The sequence below is a fragment of the Camelina sativa genome, chromosome 18 (assembly GCF_000633955.1).
Source record: "Camelina sativa cultivar DH55 chromosome 18, Cs, whole genome shotgun sequence".
NCBI classification, from domain to species: domain Eukaryota; kingdom Viridiplantae; phylum Streptophyta; class Magnoliopsida; order Brassicales; family Brassicaceae; genus Camelina; species Camelina sativa.
This window is the reverse complement of record NC_025702.1, coordinates 3,902,329-3,923,475: the sequence shown is the minus strand read 5'-3', so window position 1 is coordinate 3,923,475 and position 21,147 is coordinate 3,902,329. Positions and strand designations below refer to the sequence as shown.

Below are 21,147 nucleotides of genomic sequence, written 5' to 3'. Positions count from 1 at the left end.
TAAGGCCTATTATGAAGCCATTTTACTTGTTTCCCTTAAACCCTTGGCGCCCGAAAAAATTAGGGTTTTTTTTGTTCTTCTTCTCTTATCTTCACGATTCTCTCATCTCCTTCTCCGGCAACACAGTATCACCGGAACTCGTAAACGGGATCAGATTCCTCTCCCTTTTTAGTATGAAACTATGAATTTAATCTCTAGAACATTGACTAGAGTAGTTACTTCCTCACTCTACCACTCGAAAGCAGCGAAGCTCCCCACTCAAAAATGGGTGATCTCGCAGCAAATCCGCGCTTTCTCAGCCACCGTCATCGGAACCGGAGGAGGAAGGAAGCCTAGGGCTAAAGCATCAGCGAAACCGCCGCCGCTTATTTCCCCCGTAGAGGAGAAAGAACTGACTCCGCCGAAGAAGATTGAGTACAAGCCGGAGATTTCGAATTGGATCAACCTAATTGGATTCGTCGAGCAACCTGTTCAGTTCGGTCCTTGCTCCGATGGTAAATTCTGGGCTGGAACTGTGATTTCTCAGCGTTCGGGTTCAAAATCATCTAGTTTCTGGTACCCTTTTTTTGAAAGCATGAGTGTGTTGTTGTTGTTATAGTGGAACTTAGCTTAAGATTAATCAAAAGTTTGAAACTTTTGTTCAGGATTCCAATTATATTCGAAGGGGATCTAGCTCAAATTGCAGTTCAACATGTAAAGAAAGAGGATCGAATTCATATATCTGGGAAGCTGTTTATTGATTCACCTCCTCCGAGTGTTACATATACTCAATCCAATGTTCAGGTGAGTTTTATATAGGAAATTGAGTGTTGTTGTAGTTGATGGAATCAGTTCTAAAGACTAGATTTGTAATCTGTTTCATGTTCTTGGATTCATCTATAATATTATGAAGTTCGTTCATTACATACAGGTTATGGTTCAGAGTCTTAACTTCGTACAAGCTGAAACTTGTATTGAAAAAGAAGTTATGAAGAAGATCTCACCACCTAAAAAAGAAGTAACCAGCACGAAGAGACAGCCCGGTATGTGTATATGTCCTTATTATTTTGTATCTTTCAACCAGTGACTCTGCTATGTCATGATTAAGTCTTTATATAGTGTTCTGGTCAACGTGATTCTCTTTGTCTTTACACAAGGATTGGCGACATTTAAGTTAACGTATTGTGTTATATTCTCTTTCTAGCAAGATCTAAAAAGGTTAAAGTCATAGATGAAGAAACCTCTAATTCGTGGAAGCACCTTATTGAAAATCCTAAAGAGTGGTTGGATCACCGTGGGAATAAAGCTAACGGATTGGTATAGACACTTTGATTATGATTCATTTTCTCTTTCAGTCATGTTAGTTGATATGTTTGATTACTACTAATCTTTTGGTTCTCGATTTTCTCATGGTTAGGTAAAGCCAAAACATCCTGATTTCAAGAGGAAGGTTGGTGGTTTTTCTTTGTGGCTCACCACAGCTCCTGAATGGGCTTTGCCAAAACTCGATGAGCTTGAGTTTGATGTCTTAGTCCCTACAGGAAACACCAAACTGAAACAACTTAAAGGTAAGTTCTCCTTTCAGTAAGTATTAGGTAAGTAGTGGCATTTTGTTATCATCTCGTTTTATAAGATGAGCTATCCTGAGATATAGGAGAGGAGTCTTGGAAGGATTTGGTTCAGAACCCAGATAAATGGTTAGACAACCGGTCAGTTAAGGTAATATATTGTGCTGCAGGTTATCTTTGAAGAATGAAGGAAGTAGTGTCTTCTAATCTTCGTTATTGACTTCCTACTTATGTTTTTGAACACGCTGTAGACAAATGTGAAAGCTCCTGACTTCATACATAAAGACACTGGCGAAGCACTGTGGATGACTGATTCTCCTCTTTGGGTACTGTCAAAGTTACCACCATTAAAGAAGAACCAAGAAAGACCTCTCATGTCCAATACAACCCCGCAGCTTGACGTTGTAGTACCTAATGGAAATCTGAACCAGCTTAAAAGTAAGTTCTTCTTTTAGCAAGTATTAGGTAGGTATGTGGCATTTGTATTTGTCTCACTTTTCTAAAACGAGCCGTTGTGAGATGTAGGAGAAGAATCTTGGAAGAACTTGGTTGAGAACCCGAGTAAATGGTGGGATAACAGATTAGACAAGGTAAATATATCATCTTTGAATCTTTGAAACCACTATTCTCTTTCCATTTCTCCTCTTATATTCATTTTCGAATTTCCCGATAATGTTTTTGAACCATATGTAGAGAACCCCAAAATACCCTGATTTCAAGCATAAGGAGACCGGTGAAGGACTGTGGATAAATAATTCTCCAACTTGGGCGCTTTCAAAGTTACCACCTTTAAAGAAGAACCAAGAAAGTCCTGTCATGGCCTAGTTTGTCTCGCAGCCTTACGTTGATTTTGGCCACCCACTATGTAAAAAGGCCGTAACTTTATTTATATAGAAAATTGGTAGAGTAAATTGAGGATCCTGAGTGAGAGACATTATCAAAATGAGCACCATATCCATATCTATAGAAGTAGTTTTTGGTTAGGAATCTCGTAAGGGTTTTAATCTTCATTGCAGAAAATCTTATCAGTGCCTAGAAATTTTACATTTTTCACGTTACACCCAACCCATTATGTATTGAGCCAATATTTTCTGGCTTATGAATCTACCAATTTTAGAGTGAACTAAGTGCCTCGGAAATTACCGACAAAATTTGGCTCAGTGGTATATTACCACAAAAGAAATCTGCTTCTCTTAGAAGCTGCAAGTTTCAACAATTCCTGCTTAACTCTCATCTGATCTTCATTCTTTTATTGTAGTAACGGAAACAATGGAATCATCTATGCAACATATATACAGACCAATAACTGTGAACTGGAGACTTCTGTTTTCAAAAAGCTATGAGACAAGCAAACTGTGTAATTGCTTATGTTCAAGAATTTCGTTTTCTGGTATCAGTTGGGTGTGCCGGATTGTTGTTGCTCCAGTCACCTGCTACATTTCTCTGATCCACTTGTTGAAATGTTTCATTCTGCCGGTGTCCTGTATAACCTTGTGCAAATCCTGTATTTCCTGCTGATCCATGTGTAGGACCATAGACTCCACCGTTCTGCATATTGTAATTCGCTGGTTTCACTTCAGATGTCCCTTGACCGTAACTGCCTGGTGTTGCTTGATTGTAGTTTCCATGGTATGGAGGCGCTGGTGCTCCCTGGCCTTGATTGTAACTAGCCTGATATGAAGGCATTCCATATCCTTGACCTTGCCATTGTCCAGGGATTTGAGTTCCTTGGCCTTGATTGTAACTACCCTGATATGAAGGCATTCCACATCCTTGACAGCGACATTGTCCAGGGAACGGAGTACCTTGGCCATGATTGTAACTAAGCTGATATTGAGGCATTTGATTTCCTTGGCCTTGAGGGGGTCCAGGATACCACTGTCCAAACTGTGCAGGACCATAGTGTCCACCGTTCTGTGGACTGTAATTCCATTGACCTCCTTGGTTGTAATTTGGTTGTGGCCCTTGGAGAAAGCTGCCATGTGGTGGTCCTTGGTTGTAGTTCACAAACTGCCAATGACCATAATTGCCTGGTGTTACTTGGTATGGAGGCACGGGAGCTCCCAAGCCTTGGCTGTAACCCATCTGATATGAAGGTATTTGAGCTTCTTGGCCTTGTCCTGGTAGCGGAGTTCCCTGGCCTTGGTTGTAACTCCCTTGATATGGAGACAATAACTGACCTCCTTGACCTTGCCCGTATCCAGGATACCCATGTCCAAATCCTGGACTTCCTGCTCCTTGTGCAGAACCGTAGTTTCCAACACTCTGTGGAGTGTAATTCCCTTGGCCAATTTGGTTGTAATTTTCTGGCGTCCCTTGGACACAGTTTGCTTGTGGTGCTCCTTGGCTGTAGTGCACAGATGCTCCTTGACGGGGTCCTTGAGCGTAATTGTTTGGTAATCCTTGGTATGGAGGTGTCTGAGGTCCTTGACCTTGGCTGTAACCCACCTGATTAGAAGGTATTTGACTTCCTTGACCTTGTCTTTGTCCAGGGACTGGTTTGTTACCAGGCATTTGACTTCCTTGAGCTTGTCCTTGTCTTAGGGTCGGGGTTTCTTGGCCTTGCTTGAAACTACCCTGAAATGAAGGTACTTGACTTTGCTGAGCTTGCCCTTGTCCATGATTACGTATATCTTGGCCTTCCTTGACACTCCCTTGGAATGAAGGCATTTCACTTCTTTGAGTTTGCCCTTGACCTACAGACGGAGTTCCCTGGCTTTGTTTGAAACTCCCTTGAAATGAAGGCATTCGGCTTCCTTCACCTCGACTTTGCCCTTGTACTGGAATTGGCATTCGACTTCTTTGACCTTCCCCTTTCCCTTGTCCTGGGATTGACGTTCGAGTTCCTTGACCTTGCCCCTGTCCTAGAGCCAGAGTTCCTTCCCTTTGCTTCAAACTCCTCTGATCTGGAGGCACTTCAATCATCTGAGCTAGCTCTTCTCCTGGGGTTAGACCCTGATCTGAACTCGCTTCACTTCTTTGAGCTGTATCTTGTCCCTTCTCCAAAGAATCAAAACCTTCTTTAGTAGGAACAGGAACTGGCCCAGGTGTAATCATTCCATTCTCATATTTATCTCCTGAAAAAAACCAAAACACAAAAAAACGTAACTTTCCCACAATAAGATATAAAAACTCCACAAAACAAACAAGAAACATACCTCCATACACCTTATTCTCAGCATCAACATAAGAATCAGGAATTATGTACTGCACACCAGGCAAATCTGTTTATAATAAACACCACACCACAAAAACTGTCAACAAAATACTAATTCCATCCAACAAATGCTTTCACATACATATATCATTTCATTACCTCTAAACTTTTCTACTTCTCCTATAGTCATTGTTGCTTGAAACCCTTGGTAACTTGTTGTGCAAATTGCATATATCTTCTTCTTAGCTTCTTCCAAACTGAACAAAATAATATAAATACTCAAAAAATTTACAAAAGCTTAACATTGTAAAATCGAAATTAACAACAACAAAAAAATCAAGAGATTACGAACCTTAAACCAAGTCCTTTAGCACAAGTTTGCTCAAAAGTCGAAACCATTTCATCTCTAGATGGGAGATTATCTTTGGGGAAGTTCATAGTGATTAACCAATGATTAAAATCGCATCCTTCGTTATCAGGAGTGAGCGAGTCTTCTCCGGTGTAAGGATCGTACTGATACTGAGCCGTCGAGAACAACCTCGTCGGAGATCGATTTGATTCCGTCGATTGCTTCACCGCGGAACTCGGTAAGAACGATGAGACGGGAGTGATAAAACCGGAGGGACGAGATCGAGTGAAGGATCGATGGAAATAGGAAGGTGCGGCGACTAGAACTCGCCGGAGACGGTGCGAGAGCATGGCCATTGATGCCGGAGATTGAGAATTACGCCGGCTTGGTTTAAACACAGTGACTGATGGGTTTAGTTTAGGCCTTTTTAGGGCTTTCGAGTGGTTTTTTACTAATTATTATTTATTTATTAAAAAGCCCCTTATCTTTTGAAGTTATTTTGAACCTTGACACAAATTTTCAGAATTATCAACATTTTCCCGCGTCTATAATTTATAAAACGACGCCGTCTTCTTCTTCTTGAGGTTACTATATTTTTCTTAGCTGCTAGGTCGCATCAAGAGTGGTGTTTTGTTTCGAAAGCTCTAAGACAAGTTAAGTTATAGTTATAGGATAAATTTCAGGTTACATAATTTACGAGGTGCGTTGCACGGATTTATTTATATTATATCTTATTATATAAACTTTGATCCTCAAAATTAATAACTCACCAGATTGTGATACGTATTAATTTTAACGATTAGAGATCAGAGTTAAAAACTTACCGGATCATGACACGTGTCAATTTTAACGATTAAATATCACAGTTAATAACTCATCAGATCATAACACGTGTCAATTCTAACGATTAAATATCAAAGTTAGTAACTCATCAGATCGTGACACGTGTCAATTTTAACGATTAAAAATCACAGTTTTCAAGCTTGGTAAAAGAAAACATAAGATAATTGTAATCTTATTATATTAAAAAGAAAACAATTAAGATAAATATACTATATGCATCCATATCAAAGTTTCACTGTTACAAAGATTCTCAATCACTACATGGTAAAATAAATATACTATGTGCCATCCATATTTGGTCGTATAATTATATTATATAATCTAAAAAATTAAATTTTATGTCTTTGTTTGCATAAAAAAGAAAAAATTATGTCTATGGTTAGCCAATTTTGGACAATGAGTACTGCAACAAGATTTGTGGAGGCACATACGAAGAAAACGAAGATCATGAATAACCAATTGGCAGTCTTAAGAAAAAAAAAGCTTAAATTGAAGTCTGAACTAATATTTTTATTATATTAAAAATCTTATTTATATAAAGTTGGGTTTTCAAATTAGTCATTAACATGTTAAGTACACTGATGAGATGTTGACACATGTCAAAAAATTATTATTTTCCAAAACAGCTAATTAAGAAAATAACATCAAATCTAAATAAAATTTATATGTTTATATCCAAAAAAGAAATATTAAATCAAAAAAGAAAATTAACATAACTAATATATTTCCATTATATGTTACTTCTATTATACGTGTTTTCTCAATAATATTTTGACATGTATAAACAAAAAAGTAATTCACTAAGCATGTATATTATCATAAATAAATGGTGAATAACAAAATTCAAAAGAATAACATAAGTTATGCTAAAAGATTTTTTTTTTTTTGAAACATAATGGGACAGCTAATTAAGAAAATAACATTATATCTACATAACATTACATGTTTGTATCGAAAGCTTTGATCTTTGATTTTTTTATCTAATCTAGTTTTGTCGATCTATTGCATGGGTCTTTAATTCGTGCGGTTTTTTTAATAGAAGCTATCAGATGCAAAGAAATGAAATCGAAGTATATAAGCCCGCTAATTTAATCAAGGATAGAGATACTGCTTGAGGTTCCAAAAGTAATTCTACAGTTAGTAGCATTATAAGTTTGGAAGATAAGTCGGTCGTTGATGTTTTTGGTCATAAGTTAGAGTACTTGTCTTTTCTGAATAATGTTGATGATTTTGGTACTGAAATAAGAGCTTCTTGAACGAGTAATTGAGAAGCGGTTTCAAATTTGGGAAGTTGGGACGGTATACCAATGATATGCGAGGTCATAGCTTTAAGTTGTTTTGGTACAATTGGATATTTCTGAAGAGTAAATAGGTCGTTGATCCTTAACGTGATTATGACATATGTCATGTTTTGGATTGTATATAAAGTTTCTATTTTGTATATTTGAGTTACCATCCCGATTATAATTTTCAAATTTTTATTTTTATTATATTATATTAACTTTCTTTCAATTTCTCAACTTTTTTTGGGTTATTCATAAAATCATTGTAATCGAGTAGATAATTTTCACTAGTTGTTCATCCAAAATATCTTTGGAGTAAAAAAACTTCATATTTAAAGAAATTATTTCACAAAACAATTTTAGTAATTATAAGAACTATAATTATGCCAAAATGAAAGTAAAGTAACATAAAATTTGTTTAATTTGTTTAGAAGATATTTTATAGGTGGTGATAAAGAGCATACTTTAACAATAAAATAATTTTGGGTATAAGAACATATTTTTAATGGTAAAACATAGAGTAAAATTATACGTGGTTACTTATTAGATGTTTCTTTGATGAATTTGTTGCATGTCAAATACTTTGTGAAATGTTTTTTTAAATTTGACAATAATAATATTTGTAGTGATGAATATTTGGAAAAAAAAATTAGTGGGATAGAATTAGGGTTTAGATTATTTTAATAATTGTTATAATGTATTAAAATATATAAATATAAATAAATGTATGAAGGTAAATACAAATATTCTCTAAACTTAAATTATTTATATATTTACTTTAGGAAATAAAATTTCTTTATATATTTTCAAAAAATGTTTAAAGTTTAGAATTTACTTCTTCAACAATTTTTAAACCTGCACATCGTGCGGGCCCTTATCTAGTATATATATTTGGTTAAAAGTAGTTGTTGTTTGTTAATGGGTTTAGTGTTTTTTTTTTAAAAAAATTCGATGTCTAGGGTTTGTTTTATTTGTATTCATTAACTATATAGTTTATTTTAATTGATAAATTTATCCTTTTTCTAAATTATGAACAAATTCCTTTGTGTTATTTTTATTGGGCATTCTTAAAAATACACCCTTTTTAATGTTCTTTTTTTAAAATATCCCTCCATGTTGGCTAAATATCCTTCCATGTTGGCTATTTTAAAAATTATCCTTCTTTATGTACCAAATGACAAATTACCCTTTCATTGAGTGACAACAATAATGTAAAGTCACCAAAATCTATAAAAATTTTCCGCCAAAAAATGAAAAAATTTTCCGCCAAAAATTATTTTTTCCTACCGAAATAAAAATTTTTCCCTCCAAATTATGAAATTGGTTTTTTCCGCCAAATTTTTTGAAATTTATACATTTAAAAAACCTTGTTAACGCTTTTAAATTTTTTTTAAAAGGTGTTTAAAAAGTTTTAAAAAAGTTTTTAAAAGGTTATAAAAAGATTTTTTATAAGGCATTTACAAAGTTTTTACTAGGTTTTATAAGGTTTTTTAATCGTTTAAAACCTTATAAAAACCTTATAAAATCTTTGTAATTTTTTTTTATCGAAATGTTTTATCAAAATTTTTTTGGCGATAATTTTTTTTGGAAATTTTTTTTGGCGGGAAAATATGTCGGAAATATGGGTTTAGTTAGACCTTTTAGAGCTTTTCGAGTTGTTTTTTACTAATTATTATTTATTTATTATAAAGCCCCCTTATCTTTTGAAGTTATTTTTAACCTTGACACAAAGTTTCAGAATTATCAACATTTCCCCGCGTACAAAATTTATAAAACGACGCCGTCTTGTTCTTCTTGAGGTTACTATATTTTTCTTAGAAAGGTCGCATCAAGAGTGGTGTTTTGTTTTGAAAGCTCTAAGACAAGTTAAGTTATAGTTATAGGATAAATTTCAGATTATATAATTTACTGGAGTCATGTGTGTTGCACGGATTTATTTATATTAATATATATATATATATATATATATGGTTAAAAGTAATTGGGGTTTGTTAATGGGTTTACTGTGTTTTTTTTTAAAAAAATTTGATGTCTATTTTGGGGTTTGTTTTATTTGTATTCATTAACTATATAGTTTATTTTAATTGATAAGTTTATCTTTTTTTCTAAATTATGAACAAATTCCTTTGTGGTATTTCTAGATCTCGGATATTTTGACTGGTTGTTGTTTCTATTTATGTGGCGTACCTATTTCATAAATTAGGTGAGAAAGTGAGTACTTAAGCAGAAATAATTGATTCATATAGTACTTGATAACACGTAATCTATATATACATTTTGCAAGTAAATTTAGCAAATAAATCATGAACTTGCCACTTATTTACAAGACTGCCATTGTATTAACTTTTTTGATTTACCGATTTTGATACCAAAAATACATTAAAATCGGAAATAATTAAAATCTGATAAATATGGTAACGAATTTAATGTTTATGACGATAACAAAAACCACATTTATAGGGATATTTCTATCTTTTTTTTAATAAAAGAATATATTAATTGCTTACAAAAATCTTTCTATCAATCATCATTTGCAATCTCGAATAAAAATCTAATAATAAGAATATTCCATATCCTAATGTTTACACGTTAAGTAATTAGTTTTGTAGAGATTTGTTTAGTCATAAATTTATAGGAGAATCCACACTCATTCCATCTCCCATATATATGATGTTTGCAAACATTCCACCGGAAATATATATGCTGATGACGCAGGGCGTGGTAGGTATGTTGGTGGATACCATGGTGGCAGTGGTCATGGAGGAGGCGCTGTGATGGATTTATCATTGGTGAATCGGCTGATGTTGAATGACCACAAAAGACTTATGAGGGCGGTAGCGGGACATGTCGTGGGTAAGTTTTCTTTTTGTTTTGTTCACTATTTTGGTTGGTTGTCTAACTTCTAATGTTTTGTGATTTTTTTTTTGGTTACTTGAAGATGTTAGTAAATGATCTACAACATGAGGAGTGGTCATGAAAATTGGGGTACTATTGAAGATGGGATTCTTCCGTAAGCAAGACACTGCAAAAAAACAGTGAAGGGAAGAATGATCTTAAGGATAAGAGATTATTGGAGTAACCTGTAATATACATAAATTAACTATAAATATTGTTGAAAATCTCATAAACACAAAAAAGCATAATTGTTACTTCTATAAGGTTTTTCATATGTGTGACGAAAAAAAGTTTTTTCATCTATGTTTGTTGCAACATTTCATAATTTAAATTTATATGAGATCTATGTAAGTAACTTTAGTGAATAGATTTGAATTAATAGTAACCTTATAATCATATATGATTTTCATTATTAATCATATTCACATTTTTTATATATATTTTATCATGATAATAGAATTTTCACAATTATATATTATTATTATTATTATGATAGTTTTTAATATTTGACCACCATCGCATTTGCGGGTCGATCATTCACACCAATTTTCAGTTACTAGATTAATCATTCAAAACAGTTGATACCATTAGGAGGTTAGGAGCAAAACCACCTGTTTCTTCAAACTTTTGCAATTAGAACCACAACTAAGTCGTTTAAACAAATCTATCATAGTATAACAACCTAACATATTTATCTGAAAATTTTCAAATACAAATATTATCCTGCGGTGTACCGTGGGTTAAATCCTAGTTTACCAATATTTTTAAAGCTGGAAGTAGTAGTGTTTGTTGGGTGTAGTTGACTCCTTTTTTGTTTCTGTTGCAATTATATTTATTCTCTCTTCTCGTACTCTCTTAGCAGCGATGGAAGGTAACATATATGTATGGGAGTCACAGAAAATATTTTAGGATATATATAAAGAATCTTATAAAAAGAAAAAAAAAATAAATTCAAATAGGTGTCTAAAGTTGGATCATAGTATTTCATACCATCATTAGGTGAGCCCGTAAGGTCATGTACAACGGGCGTTGCTCAACCGGTTGCTTCCCAAGATTTTTTTATTAAAAATTAATTAAATAATATAAAAGGAAGAGAGAAATAGAGAGAACCGTTCTCAAAATTCTCGGAGAAGTAACACTTCTAAGTTTGATTCTACACATGTCATCTTTCTATTAGTTATAGAATAAAATATATTTTTTTCTGAGTAACGGAAAGAGTTCTCCCATTGTAAATGCTCTAAGAGAGTTTGATGTTTTTGGTTCTTTCCGTCAATCGTTTGCTATCTTGAGAATCATATTATCTGCAGATGTTGAACTTATAAGACTATCTCCAATGGTTTTCCCTATTTTTTCCTCTATAATAGAGGTGAGTTTTACTCCAATTGTCCTCTATTCTCACCTCTAAAATAGAGATTGCTATTTTTTCCTTTATTTATAGAGGAACCTTTGTAAAAAAAACAGGTTTTTCTATAAATAGAGGAAAAAATAGCAATCTCTATTTTAGAGGTGAGAATAGAGGACCATTGGAGTAAAACTCACCTCTATAATAGAGGAACTCTATAATAGAGGCAAAAATAGAGGACCATTGCAGATGCCCTAACAAACTTGTAATAGTCAAAGAGTTTTATAAAAAGAAGTAATACTTGAAGTAAGTGTAAAAAAAAAAAGTAAGTACGATGTTAGAAATAAGAATGCTCTACATATTTGGACGTTTGAAAGCTAAAAATTTGAAATTCAAGTAAATATGAAATTAAATTAAGTAATATTTGCTACGTTTTTGTTAAAAAATAACTAATGTTACACACTACATGAAATCATATCTATTAAACGACGAAATCCAGAAAAAAAAAAACAAAATAATAAATGCTGAAATAGAGAAAAACAAGGGATATTTACATAAAAGAGGCTTTGTTGGGCCGAAACTTTGAATTTAGGGACTATTGTCCGGACTCTCGAGATTAGGTATTTTTTTTACAATTTTATCCTTATGCTCTGTATCGACATTCTCTTATTCTTCTCTAGACCAACACCATCACAAAACACACCCTCATCTCAGAAATCAATGAATTAAATGAACTTTGCTTTGAATGAAAAAAACTAAACCCTAAGGGGATAGTATCCAGGGAACCCAAGGGGCACTAATCATAAAAGCCAATTGAATCAAAACTTCTAATTCATCTCTAAATCTAATCTAAATCTGAAAATAACATGTTTTTTATTGACAAATCATGAATAATATTAATTGATAATCGGCGGATGAAAACTTTGATCATCGGAGTTCAGTTCTGTGACGAGATTCAACGACGTGAGATCCTAATGGTTTACGGCGGACGAAACTTCAGAAGACAGTTAGGGTTTTTTAGCCATTGGAATGGGCGGCCGTCGTAAAGACAAGAGTCATCAAAGAGATCTAACCAGTCACGAAGGCATCTTTCTTAAACTCACGGTGGAGATTTGTGATTCTGAAAAAAAGAACTCACTCACGGCGGAGAGAAGAGAAGAAGAGAGAAAAAGAAGAGAAAGAGAGTTGAGCGTTATGTGATATGGAAGGATAGTTTTGTCTTTTCAGTTGAAAATAAATACCTAATTCTGTAAGTCAGGACAATAAGTCCTAAATCCATAAGTTTCTAAAAAATAATGCCTATTTCTATAATTAATTCAAGAAAACAAAGCTGATGATAAAAGAGGCTGAATCGTTGGCTCCAACTATTAAACTTCAAGGAGAGAGTGCTACACATCATCTTCTAGGATATGATCAGTTTATTACTTTATTTGCTACTTATAACTATACATCATAATATATGAATAATAATATCTATGCAGTAATAATATCCCAAAAAAAAATTAAGAACAAAGATATGTATAATAGCATATGCTACATATATATTGAAATACGTTAATACTAAATAATATAAAATTTACAAAATTAAAAGATTTTAGATGTGTGTCTTACTATTTATTGGTAAAATTGTAGTTAAGATCATATTATAAATTCATTATTTAATTGGTTAGTAATTGCTGAATTAATCATTATCAATTCATTTTTCATTGTCATAACAGTTACATAATCATGAAGTGATCTTAGTGCAGTGTCAGGAGGTAAGTCCATTTGTAGAAGACACTATCACACCAGAGATCGAGTCATGCTTCCTACGATTGTAGGAATTTGGCTAATGGGCCGACCACCCAATGGTTGTAAAAAAAAAACAGTTACATAATCTATAAAAGAGTTATAAAATGCAATAATTAATATTAATATGTTTTATTAATTATTATTTTCATTAATCATTCATTGCAATGCTATAAATACTATGGATGTGACAAAAATATCAAGATAAACATTAAAAATTGCAATTAATTGAAGACAATAAAATTGAAATTAATTAAAATTTAGTGCCTTAAATATGATTATTAATATGAGAGTTAGAAATATTTGATAAAATGTGTTGTTTTTACACAAAGAAATTTATATTGATTTAACCAGAGTTAATACAAAGAGATTCAAATAGCCAAGGTGGCTTTGATACAGACTCAACACAACAATTCACATTTTCACAGCCCAGTTTTGCGAGAGAATGAGCAGCTACATTATTTATCCTATTTGTGAAAATATAAGATACATGTTGAAGTTTTGAAACCCACAACTGTATATCTTGAAGAAGATTTGTGAGTGAAGCATTATGAAGACGTCCATTGACTAAAGGGGATGTATTCAACTGGACATTTTAAGTGATCTGTATAAAATTTACAAATCCTATGTTATTCAATCATGAAGTTAAAAAAATATATTAAAATTCATTATTATTGAACTGATGATTTAAAAATCTACTTTAAAATCCATTGTTATTCAAAACAGTTTGTGGATTTGAATTTTAATAAGTTTTAGGGATTCTAGATTTGAGAAGATTTGTTTAGTTACAAATACAGAAATCAAAATCTCATGGTTTTAGGTGTAATTTGAAAGAATTTTAACATAAATCATATAAACTACCCTAAAAACTATCAAAATTCCAAATTTCCTAAATCCCATAAAATTTTCCAAAATCATGGTTTCAATACACCCTCTTAAGTTGATCAGATTCTCAAAATCACCTTCGAAGACCATTGAACCGTATCCTCGGATCCAAGTTAATTGTATACTTGATAATAATGCATTTGCCTCTGCTTCCAAAGCCGAATCAGAATGAGATAGTTTTGTCGCTCCCTAGACAATAGCTTTTCCCAAGTGGTTTCGTATTATCCATCCTCCAGTTGTTTGGTAACTATTAGAGTCATAAGCTGCATCAAAGTTACATTTAAACATAGGAAAGGTAGGTGGTGACCATGATGGAGTTTCAGGATTTGCAGTTGTTCTGCAATTTCGTTCTGTCAGTTTAAAAGCAGTTATCCATTCATTAGTTTCAGCCAGTGAATTTAATTCATTAGTTATCCCTTCTCGTAAACCATCAAAGACTAGAGTATTTCTAGCTTTCCAAATTCACCATATTAACCAAAAAGGTGATAAAGTATCTTGGATGTTGGTGTGCTGATTAGAGAGATCAATCAAAGAAGCAATTACCCACTCTGTATTTGTATCTAAATGATTAAGATTTAGAGAGAGTGTGTTTGACATCCTCCAGACCATTTTAGCAAAAGGGCAGGTAAATAGTGCGTGGAGGATTGTGTAGTCCTCTTGGTTACATCTTGGACAAATGGCGCTTAAATTCATGCCTCGAATCTGTAGTTAATTGTTGTTGGCAATGCTCTCAATACAACTCGCAAAAGAAAATGTTTGATTTTTGGGAGGATGTTCAGCTTCCATATCTTATTCTTCAATTCTACCTATCCATGAGCTATATTTAGGACAAGATTAGGATAAAGCGGGTTGTTGATATGTCTATATTTTGTCTCTCCTTAGCATATATTTATCATGCATTTAGCTAGGATAACTGATTGTTTTACATCATTTTCTTAGTCTTTTCTATACACTTTGCATGTCCAGGTAGTTCTTGCATCATCCTTGCATACATTGTGCATTTCGGAGTATTTCAGGTATTGAGGAGATGTTGGAAGCGCATCCGTCCGAGCCATGCTCCCCAGCGTCCGTCCGAGCCATGCTCCCAGTGTCCGTCCGAGCCATGCTCCCCAGCGTCCGTACGAGCCATGCTCCCCAGCCTCCGACCGAGCCACGCTCACTCGTCACGCACCCCAGCGGTCCGAACGAGCCACTTTCACTCGCCACGCACCCCAGCAGTCCGACCGAGCCACTCTCACTCGCCACGCTCTCCAGAGGTCCGACCGAGCCACTCTCAGGTCACCAGTTGAGCTGCACCAATCGAGCCAATCTAACAACACTCCCAGAACCCTCTCTCGAGCCTATCTCACAACACTCTCGGAACCCTCTCTCGAGCCAATCTCACAAAACTCCCGGAACTGTCACTCGAGCTAGTCTTATCCGCTCGATTGAGCCACTCCGTTCGAGCCGTTCCACTCGAGTGGAATTTAGCTTTCTACGTCTTCACCAAAGTTGTAGAGAATTGAATCATCTTTCCAATGTCGTTTATTTTAAGCCAATCGGAGATGTGGTTCAAGATTTATAATTGTTTTAGTGGATGTGTATACACCCAGCTCGAGCCACTTTCACCGACCACGCTCGAGCCACTTTCACCAACCAGGCTCGAGCCGCTTTCACCGACCACGCTCGAGCCACTTTCACTCACACCATTCGAGCCACTTTCATATACGAATCGAGGACTGTACGCACACCGACTCGTTCACACATGTCAGGAAGACGTTCCGCCTTACACGCTTCAGGAGATTCACAAAACCGACTCCTACCTTGTCATTTTAAGTTCTAGGGTTTTCCATGTTGGACTACTATAAATACTTTTTGTTAAGCCTTGGCTGGACATCTCATCTTTTCTCTCGTTTTCGTTTTGTTCTTTTCTTAAAAGTTTTACCTAGCCACCATATACGTTCTCAGACTTTTGTAATCCGACATCTGGGAGATTATTGAGTATTTGCATTTGATTTCTTTTACAAGTTGTTCATCTCATTTTTACCTATCTAAGAATGCTTGTTTCAATGTTTTCTGGATTTGTATCTTTGGTGATGATTTTCGGATCTGAGTAGTGTGGTAGTTCTTGAGGATGGGATAGACTAGGTGGAGGATCTTAGGATGTAGAGTGTTTAAGCCTTGATTTGTATGACTCCCTTCTGAACTAGTGTTAGAATTACTAGTTTCTCTCTGATTAATTGGAACTAGGTTCGAGACATTTCCACACCCAAAAGGTGTTTGATGAAATGTCTGACCAACTAGTGCCAGAGACTTACGTTCCTAGCCTAAGAGATTAGTTTTATAGGATGTTTGTTGACATGAATGAACTTGCTTGTCATGCCTGCTCGACCATGTTTCTCTAGCGAGAGGTAGGTATGGAAGTGGTTGAGTCTGAGTAGCTTTTGCCAAGAGATTGGATTAGCTAAGTTGTGATGTTCATTGTTTAGGGATATTTTGCTTGTCGTTTGATAAACACTCTGTAGACTAGGATACTCCACTGACATCAATTACTCCCATCCTTAGGACTCTTACCTTTTTGATTTTTATTGCATCCTGAAACCGTTTCTGATCCTGTTATTTAGTTCATGCTAGACTCGTTTTTGTTTTCACTCTTGTTTACTTCTTGTCATGCATTTTCGTTTCTAGTTCTGTAATCCATTTCTGTTTTGCATTTTCATCACTCTAGGTTGTTAGACAAAAACTCTTTTTTTGAATCTGGCTTAACTTGTGACTACTTGATTGCATTTTGATTGTTAGTAAAGTTTCCCAACTGGATTGACACCTTAAGTATTACAACTGCATAAGGTTAATTGAACCTACTAGGAGACACAAAAATCCTAGTATCAATTTGGCGCCGTTGCCATTTGAGATTCGTTTTGCTACATTTGAGATTTCAAGTTTTGCAAGATTAAGTTCTATTACACTTATCATTCTGAGTACTGACTTGTTTTGCATCTCAGGAACCTGTTGATTGCAACCTTGCATGCACACCAAATCTAGAGGAACTCAGAATCTCCTTCCTGCTATTGCCGACATCAATCGGCTACAAAGACCACGCCCAACTTGTCTTCTCGCCGAGCATCACACACTCATCACTATGGACGCTCCTAATGGACAAAATCCAAGACCGCGAAACATTGGTGCTGAGGATGCACCAAACACTCATACTCAGCGTGCTAGAATCGTCCCTCCCGCCGTGCAGAACAACAACTTCGAGATCAAAAGTGGTCTGATATCCATGATCCAAGGGAACAAGTTTCATGGGTTTCCTATAGAGGATCCACTCGATCACCTCGACGAGTTCGACCGTCTGTGCAATCTCACCAAGATCAACGGCGTGAGTGAGGATGGTTACAAGTTGCGCCTCTTCCCATTCTCCGTGGGAGACAAAGCTCATCAATGGGAGAAAAACATTCCCAAGGACTCCATCACCACTTGGGATGACTGCAAGAAGGCATTCTTGGCAAAGTTCTTTTCCAATGCCAGAACAACACGTCTCAGGAATGACATCTCTGGTTTTACTCAGAAGAGCTCCGAATCATTCTGTGAAGCTTGGGAGCGTTTCAAGGGTTACCAGAGCCAATGTCCTCACCATGGGTTCAACAACGAGTCACTACTGAGCACTCTATACCGTGGTGTACTTCCAAAAATCTGCATGCTGCTTGACATTGCCTCTAACGGTAATTTCCTGAACAAAGAAGTTGATGAAGGATGACAACTAGTTGAGAATCTCGCCCAGTATGACGGTAACTACAATGAAGACTATGACCGCACAGTTAGAGGCGACACTGGGTCTGAAGAGAAGTACAAGAAGGACCTCAAAAATGTCAATGAGAAGCTTGACCGTATCTTGCTAAGCCAGCAGAGGAGCGTCCATTTCGTATTTGAGGATGACCCTTTCCAAGTTCCAGATGGGAAGGGCGAGCAGACTGAGGAGATCAGGTATGTTAAGAATCAAGATGGATACAACAAAGGTTACAACCCATACAATACGAATCCCAATTTGTCTTACCGGAGCACAAATGTTGCAAATCCACAAAATCAAGTGTACCCTCCTCAGCAGCAACAACAAGGTCCGCAAAAACATTTTGTTCCTTACAATCAAGGATTCGTGTCTAAGCAACAGTTCCAACAAGGTTATCAAGCTCCTTCCGGACCACCACCAGGATTTTCACCTCAACAAGTTCAACCTACTCAAGCTCCAGATCAAGAAATGAAGTACATGATGCAACTTCTTCAAGGTCAAGCTAGTGGTTCTCTGGATACTGCTAAGAAGTTTGCTGAACTCAGTCAGCGGATGGAATGTTCTTACAATGATTTGAATGTCAAGTTTGAAGCTCTTAACTCCAAGATGAAGTATATGGAAGGCAAGACTGTTTCTACTTCTACCCCAACAACTGGCCAACTACCTGGAAAAGCAGTTCAAAACCCCAAGGACTATGCTACTATCCATGCCATCACCACCCAAGCTGTAGATGTACAGCTCACTGAGGACAATGAGAATTTAGATGGGGAGGATTTTCTTCAATATGAAGTTCAGATAAAGGATCCTGTCGAGGTGCTCAAGGATCCAATTAAGTCAGCCAAGCAATTTGATCCTGAAGCTACTAAAGAACCCGTTGCTCCCAAGGATAAACCTGTGAGATTCATTCCTCCACCATACAAGCAACCTCTACCATTTCCAGTAAGGTTTAAGATGCAGCTTACTGAGAAGTATAAAGCTCTGTTCGAAAACCAAGTCAAGGAGATTGAACTTAGGATGCCTTTGCTTGATGCATTTGCACTTGTGCCTAAATATCAAAAGTTTTTAACTGATTTGGTAACAGAAAGGACCAAAGAGAAGGAGGAGATAGCTAAAGGAGCTCAAGCTAAGGCTCTGGAAGATGAGAGGGTAGTGCATGACATAGGTGGGGTTATTCATGAATGCAAGGCTGTTATTCAGAAGATGATTATCCCAAAGAAGCTAGAGGACCCTGGTTCTTTCAGCTTACCTTGTTCTCTAGGCCTTCAAAAAGTGCCTATGTGACCTTGGTGCTTAAGTAAGCCTCATACCACTATCTGTAGCTCAGAGGCTAGGATTCAACGAATACAAGTCATGCAACCTCCGCTTAATATTGGCTGATAGGACTACTCGATTACCTCATGGTCTACTAGAAAACCTGCCCATCAAACTTGGACAAGCTGAGATTCCTACTGACTTTGTGGTGCTGGGAATGGATGAAGAGCCTAAAGATCCACTAATCCTGGGAAGACCTTTCTTAGCTACAGCTGGAGTAGTAATTGATGTCAAGAAAGGGATGATTGATCTCAATCTGGGTAAAAACTTCAAGATGAAGTTTGACATCAAGGATTCTAAGAAGAAACCAACTATTGATGGGCAGACCTTCGTGATTGAAGAGAAAGATCATAAAGATGGGTTTGACATCTTTGAGAGTGTGAATGAGGCAGAAACTGAGTTTTTGGTAACCAAAGAGAAAACTCAAAGTGTCACTCGACCATTCTCCAACTCGAGTGCAGTCGTTACCCTCCCTAAGCGTCAAGACCTGCTTCCTAAACCTCACCAACCGCAAGAGTCAAGTCCTCCCGCGCTTGACAGTTTGTATGAACTCCAAAATACTCAGATTCTAAGGGATTCAGTGAAAGAGTTAACAGCTATGGTGAAGGAGATGAGTGGGCAAATCAAGAAGCTCCAAGGTACAATGAGAAGTTCTCCTCCAAGGAAATTAAGGAAGAGTTTTGCGATAGTGAAGAAGAGCAGTTCATTTGTTGTTGAACCTGGACAGAATGTTAAAGAGAATCTGGTTAGACAAGACATTCTAGAGGGGTCTCTGAAGCCTCTCTATGAACCTCCCAAAGCATAAGGAGTATGCAAAGTGAAGCTCAGAGACTTTAAACAAGCTCACTTGGGAGGAAGTCCAAAGGTATCATTGTAAATATTTTTTAGGATCCTTGTGTTTTTTATTTTTGTTTTTAGTTTTCTGGTGTTCAGGAATCTGCAGAACAGAGTATGGGCAACAAAAAAAAAGTGAAAGTAAAAGTCAAAAGAAGGCGTTGCGACGCAGCCTAGAGAGGTCAATCACCACCGAGCGTTCTCAACCATCGTCGACTCGAGCAAGGTTCAACAGACGGCGTGAAATCAGACTCGACCCATCCTGAGAGGTTCATCACTCCGCACTCGTTCGAGCCACGCCATCGCTGTCACGCTCGAGCCAATCTCACTCCACACAAGCTCCAACTACCACACTCGAGGCACTCACGTCAACACCCGATCGAACCCCTCTCTCGAGCCACACACAAAGTCTTCATCGAGCCAACTCGTCAGAGAACACTCTCTTCGGTTCCCTCCCCAGCACTTCAATCTTTATATGTGTCACGGGAGCGTCAGCCTTCACCTACTCCTTCACGCCACTTGTCACACGAGTCTAGGGAGAGACAGGGACAAGGTTCGCGTGGTTTCAGAGCCTCCTCAAGTCGTCGATCTGCGCGTCGTTCTGCAGCTCAAGCTGAGCAAGAGGTTGAGCAGCGAGATAAAGCTCAGGGTGATTATCAGGGAATGTAGGAGGTTGAGCAGCAAGGTGATTATCAGCCTACAAATGTGGTAGTGTTAGTCTCGGACCATGGTGAGTCTAGATTTGACGACATGCAGTGCGACGAGCAGCCGAACACTTATCAGAACACGCAAGCGGTTGAGCAGCAAGTCGACCAACCAGCTGAAGTCACTCCCGCGGATCCCAAACAAGGTGAAGGACAGAGCCAGTATCACGCACCAACTCCTTGGGCGAGCACAGACTCCTTCTTCTACTACTGAGGTACTCCGACCTTCCCTCTGTACATACCATTTCATTCACGCATTGTTTATGTTATGATTCTCAAATCCTTCTGCAAATTTTTCTTACACATGAGACTGTGTAATTTAAGTTTGGGGGAGGGTTTGAGATGATGTATATGATGTTGTGTCTTGTGATTCTTATTTCAAATTTTTGCATCATATCATGTTTGAGTCTGCATCCATATATTTGCATAGAAATACTATAAAA

General features: G+C 36.5%; 2 protein-coding genes across 2 annotated transcripts; one reads left to right on the top strand and one right to left on the bottom strand.

Annotated features, from left to right (window-relative positions):
- LOC104760485 (protein OSB3, chloroplastic/mitochondrial) lies at positions 58-2,557 on the top strand. The gene is made up of 9 exons (XM_010483407.2): positions 58-555; positions 645-783; positions 911-1,022; positions 1,184-1,296; positions 1,397-1,547; positions 1,634-1,698; positions 1,799-1,985; positions 2,073-2,137; positions 2,241-2,557. The coding sequence occupies exons 1-9, from the start codon at positions 182-184 to the stop codon at positions 2,370-2,372; spliced, it is 1,338 nt and encodes a 445-aa protein (XP_010481709.1). The 5' UTR covers positions 58-181; the 3' UTR covers positions 2,373-2,557.
- LOC104760486 (multiple organellar RNA editing factor 4, mitochondrial-like) lies at positions 2,767-5,451 on the bottom strand. Its single transcript, XM_010483408.1, has 4 exons — positions 5,057-5,451; positions 4,864-4,961; positions 4,706-4,771; positions 2,767-4,624 (listed from the first exon to the last, which is right to left on the bottom strand). The coding sequence occupies exons 1-4, from the start codon at positions 5,407-5,409 to the stop codon at positions 2,919-2,921; spliced, it is 2,223 nt and encodes a 740-aa protein (XP_010481710.1). The 5' UTR covers positions 5,410-5,451; the 3' UTR covers positions 2,767-2,918.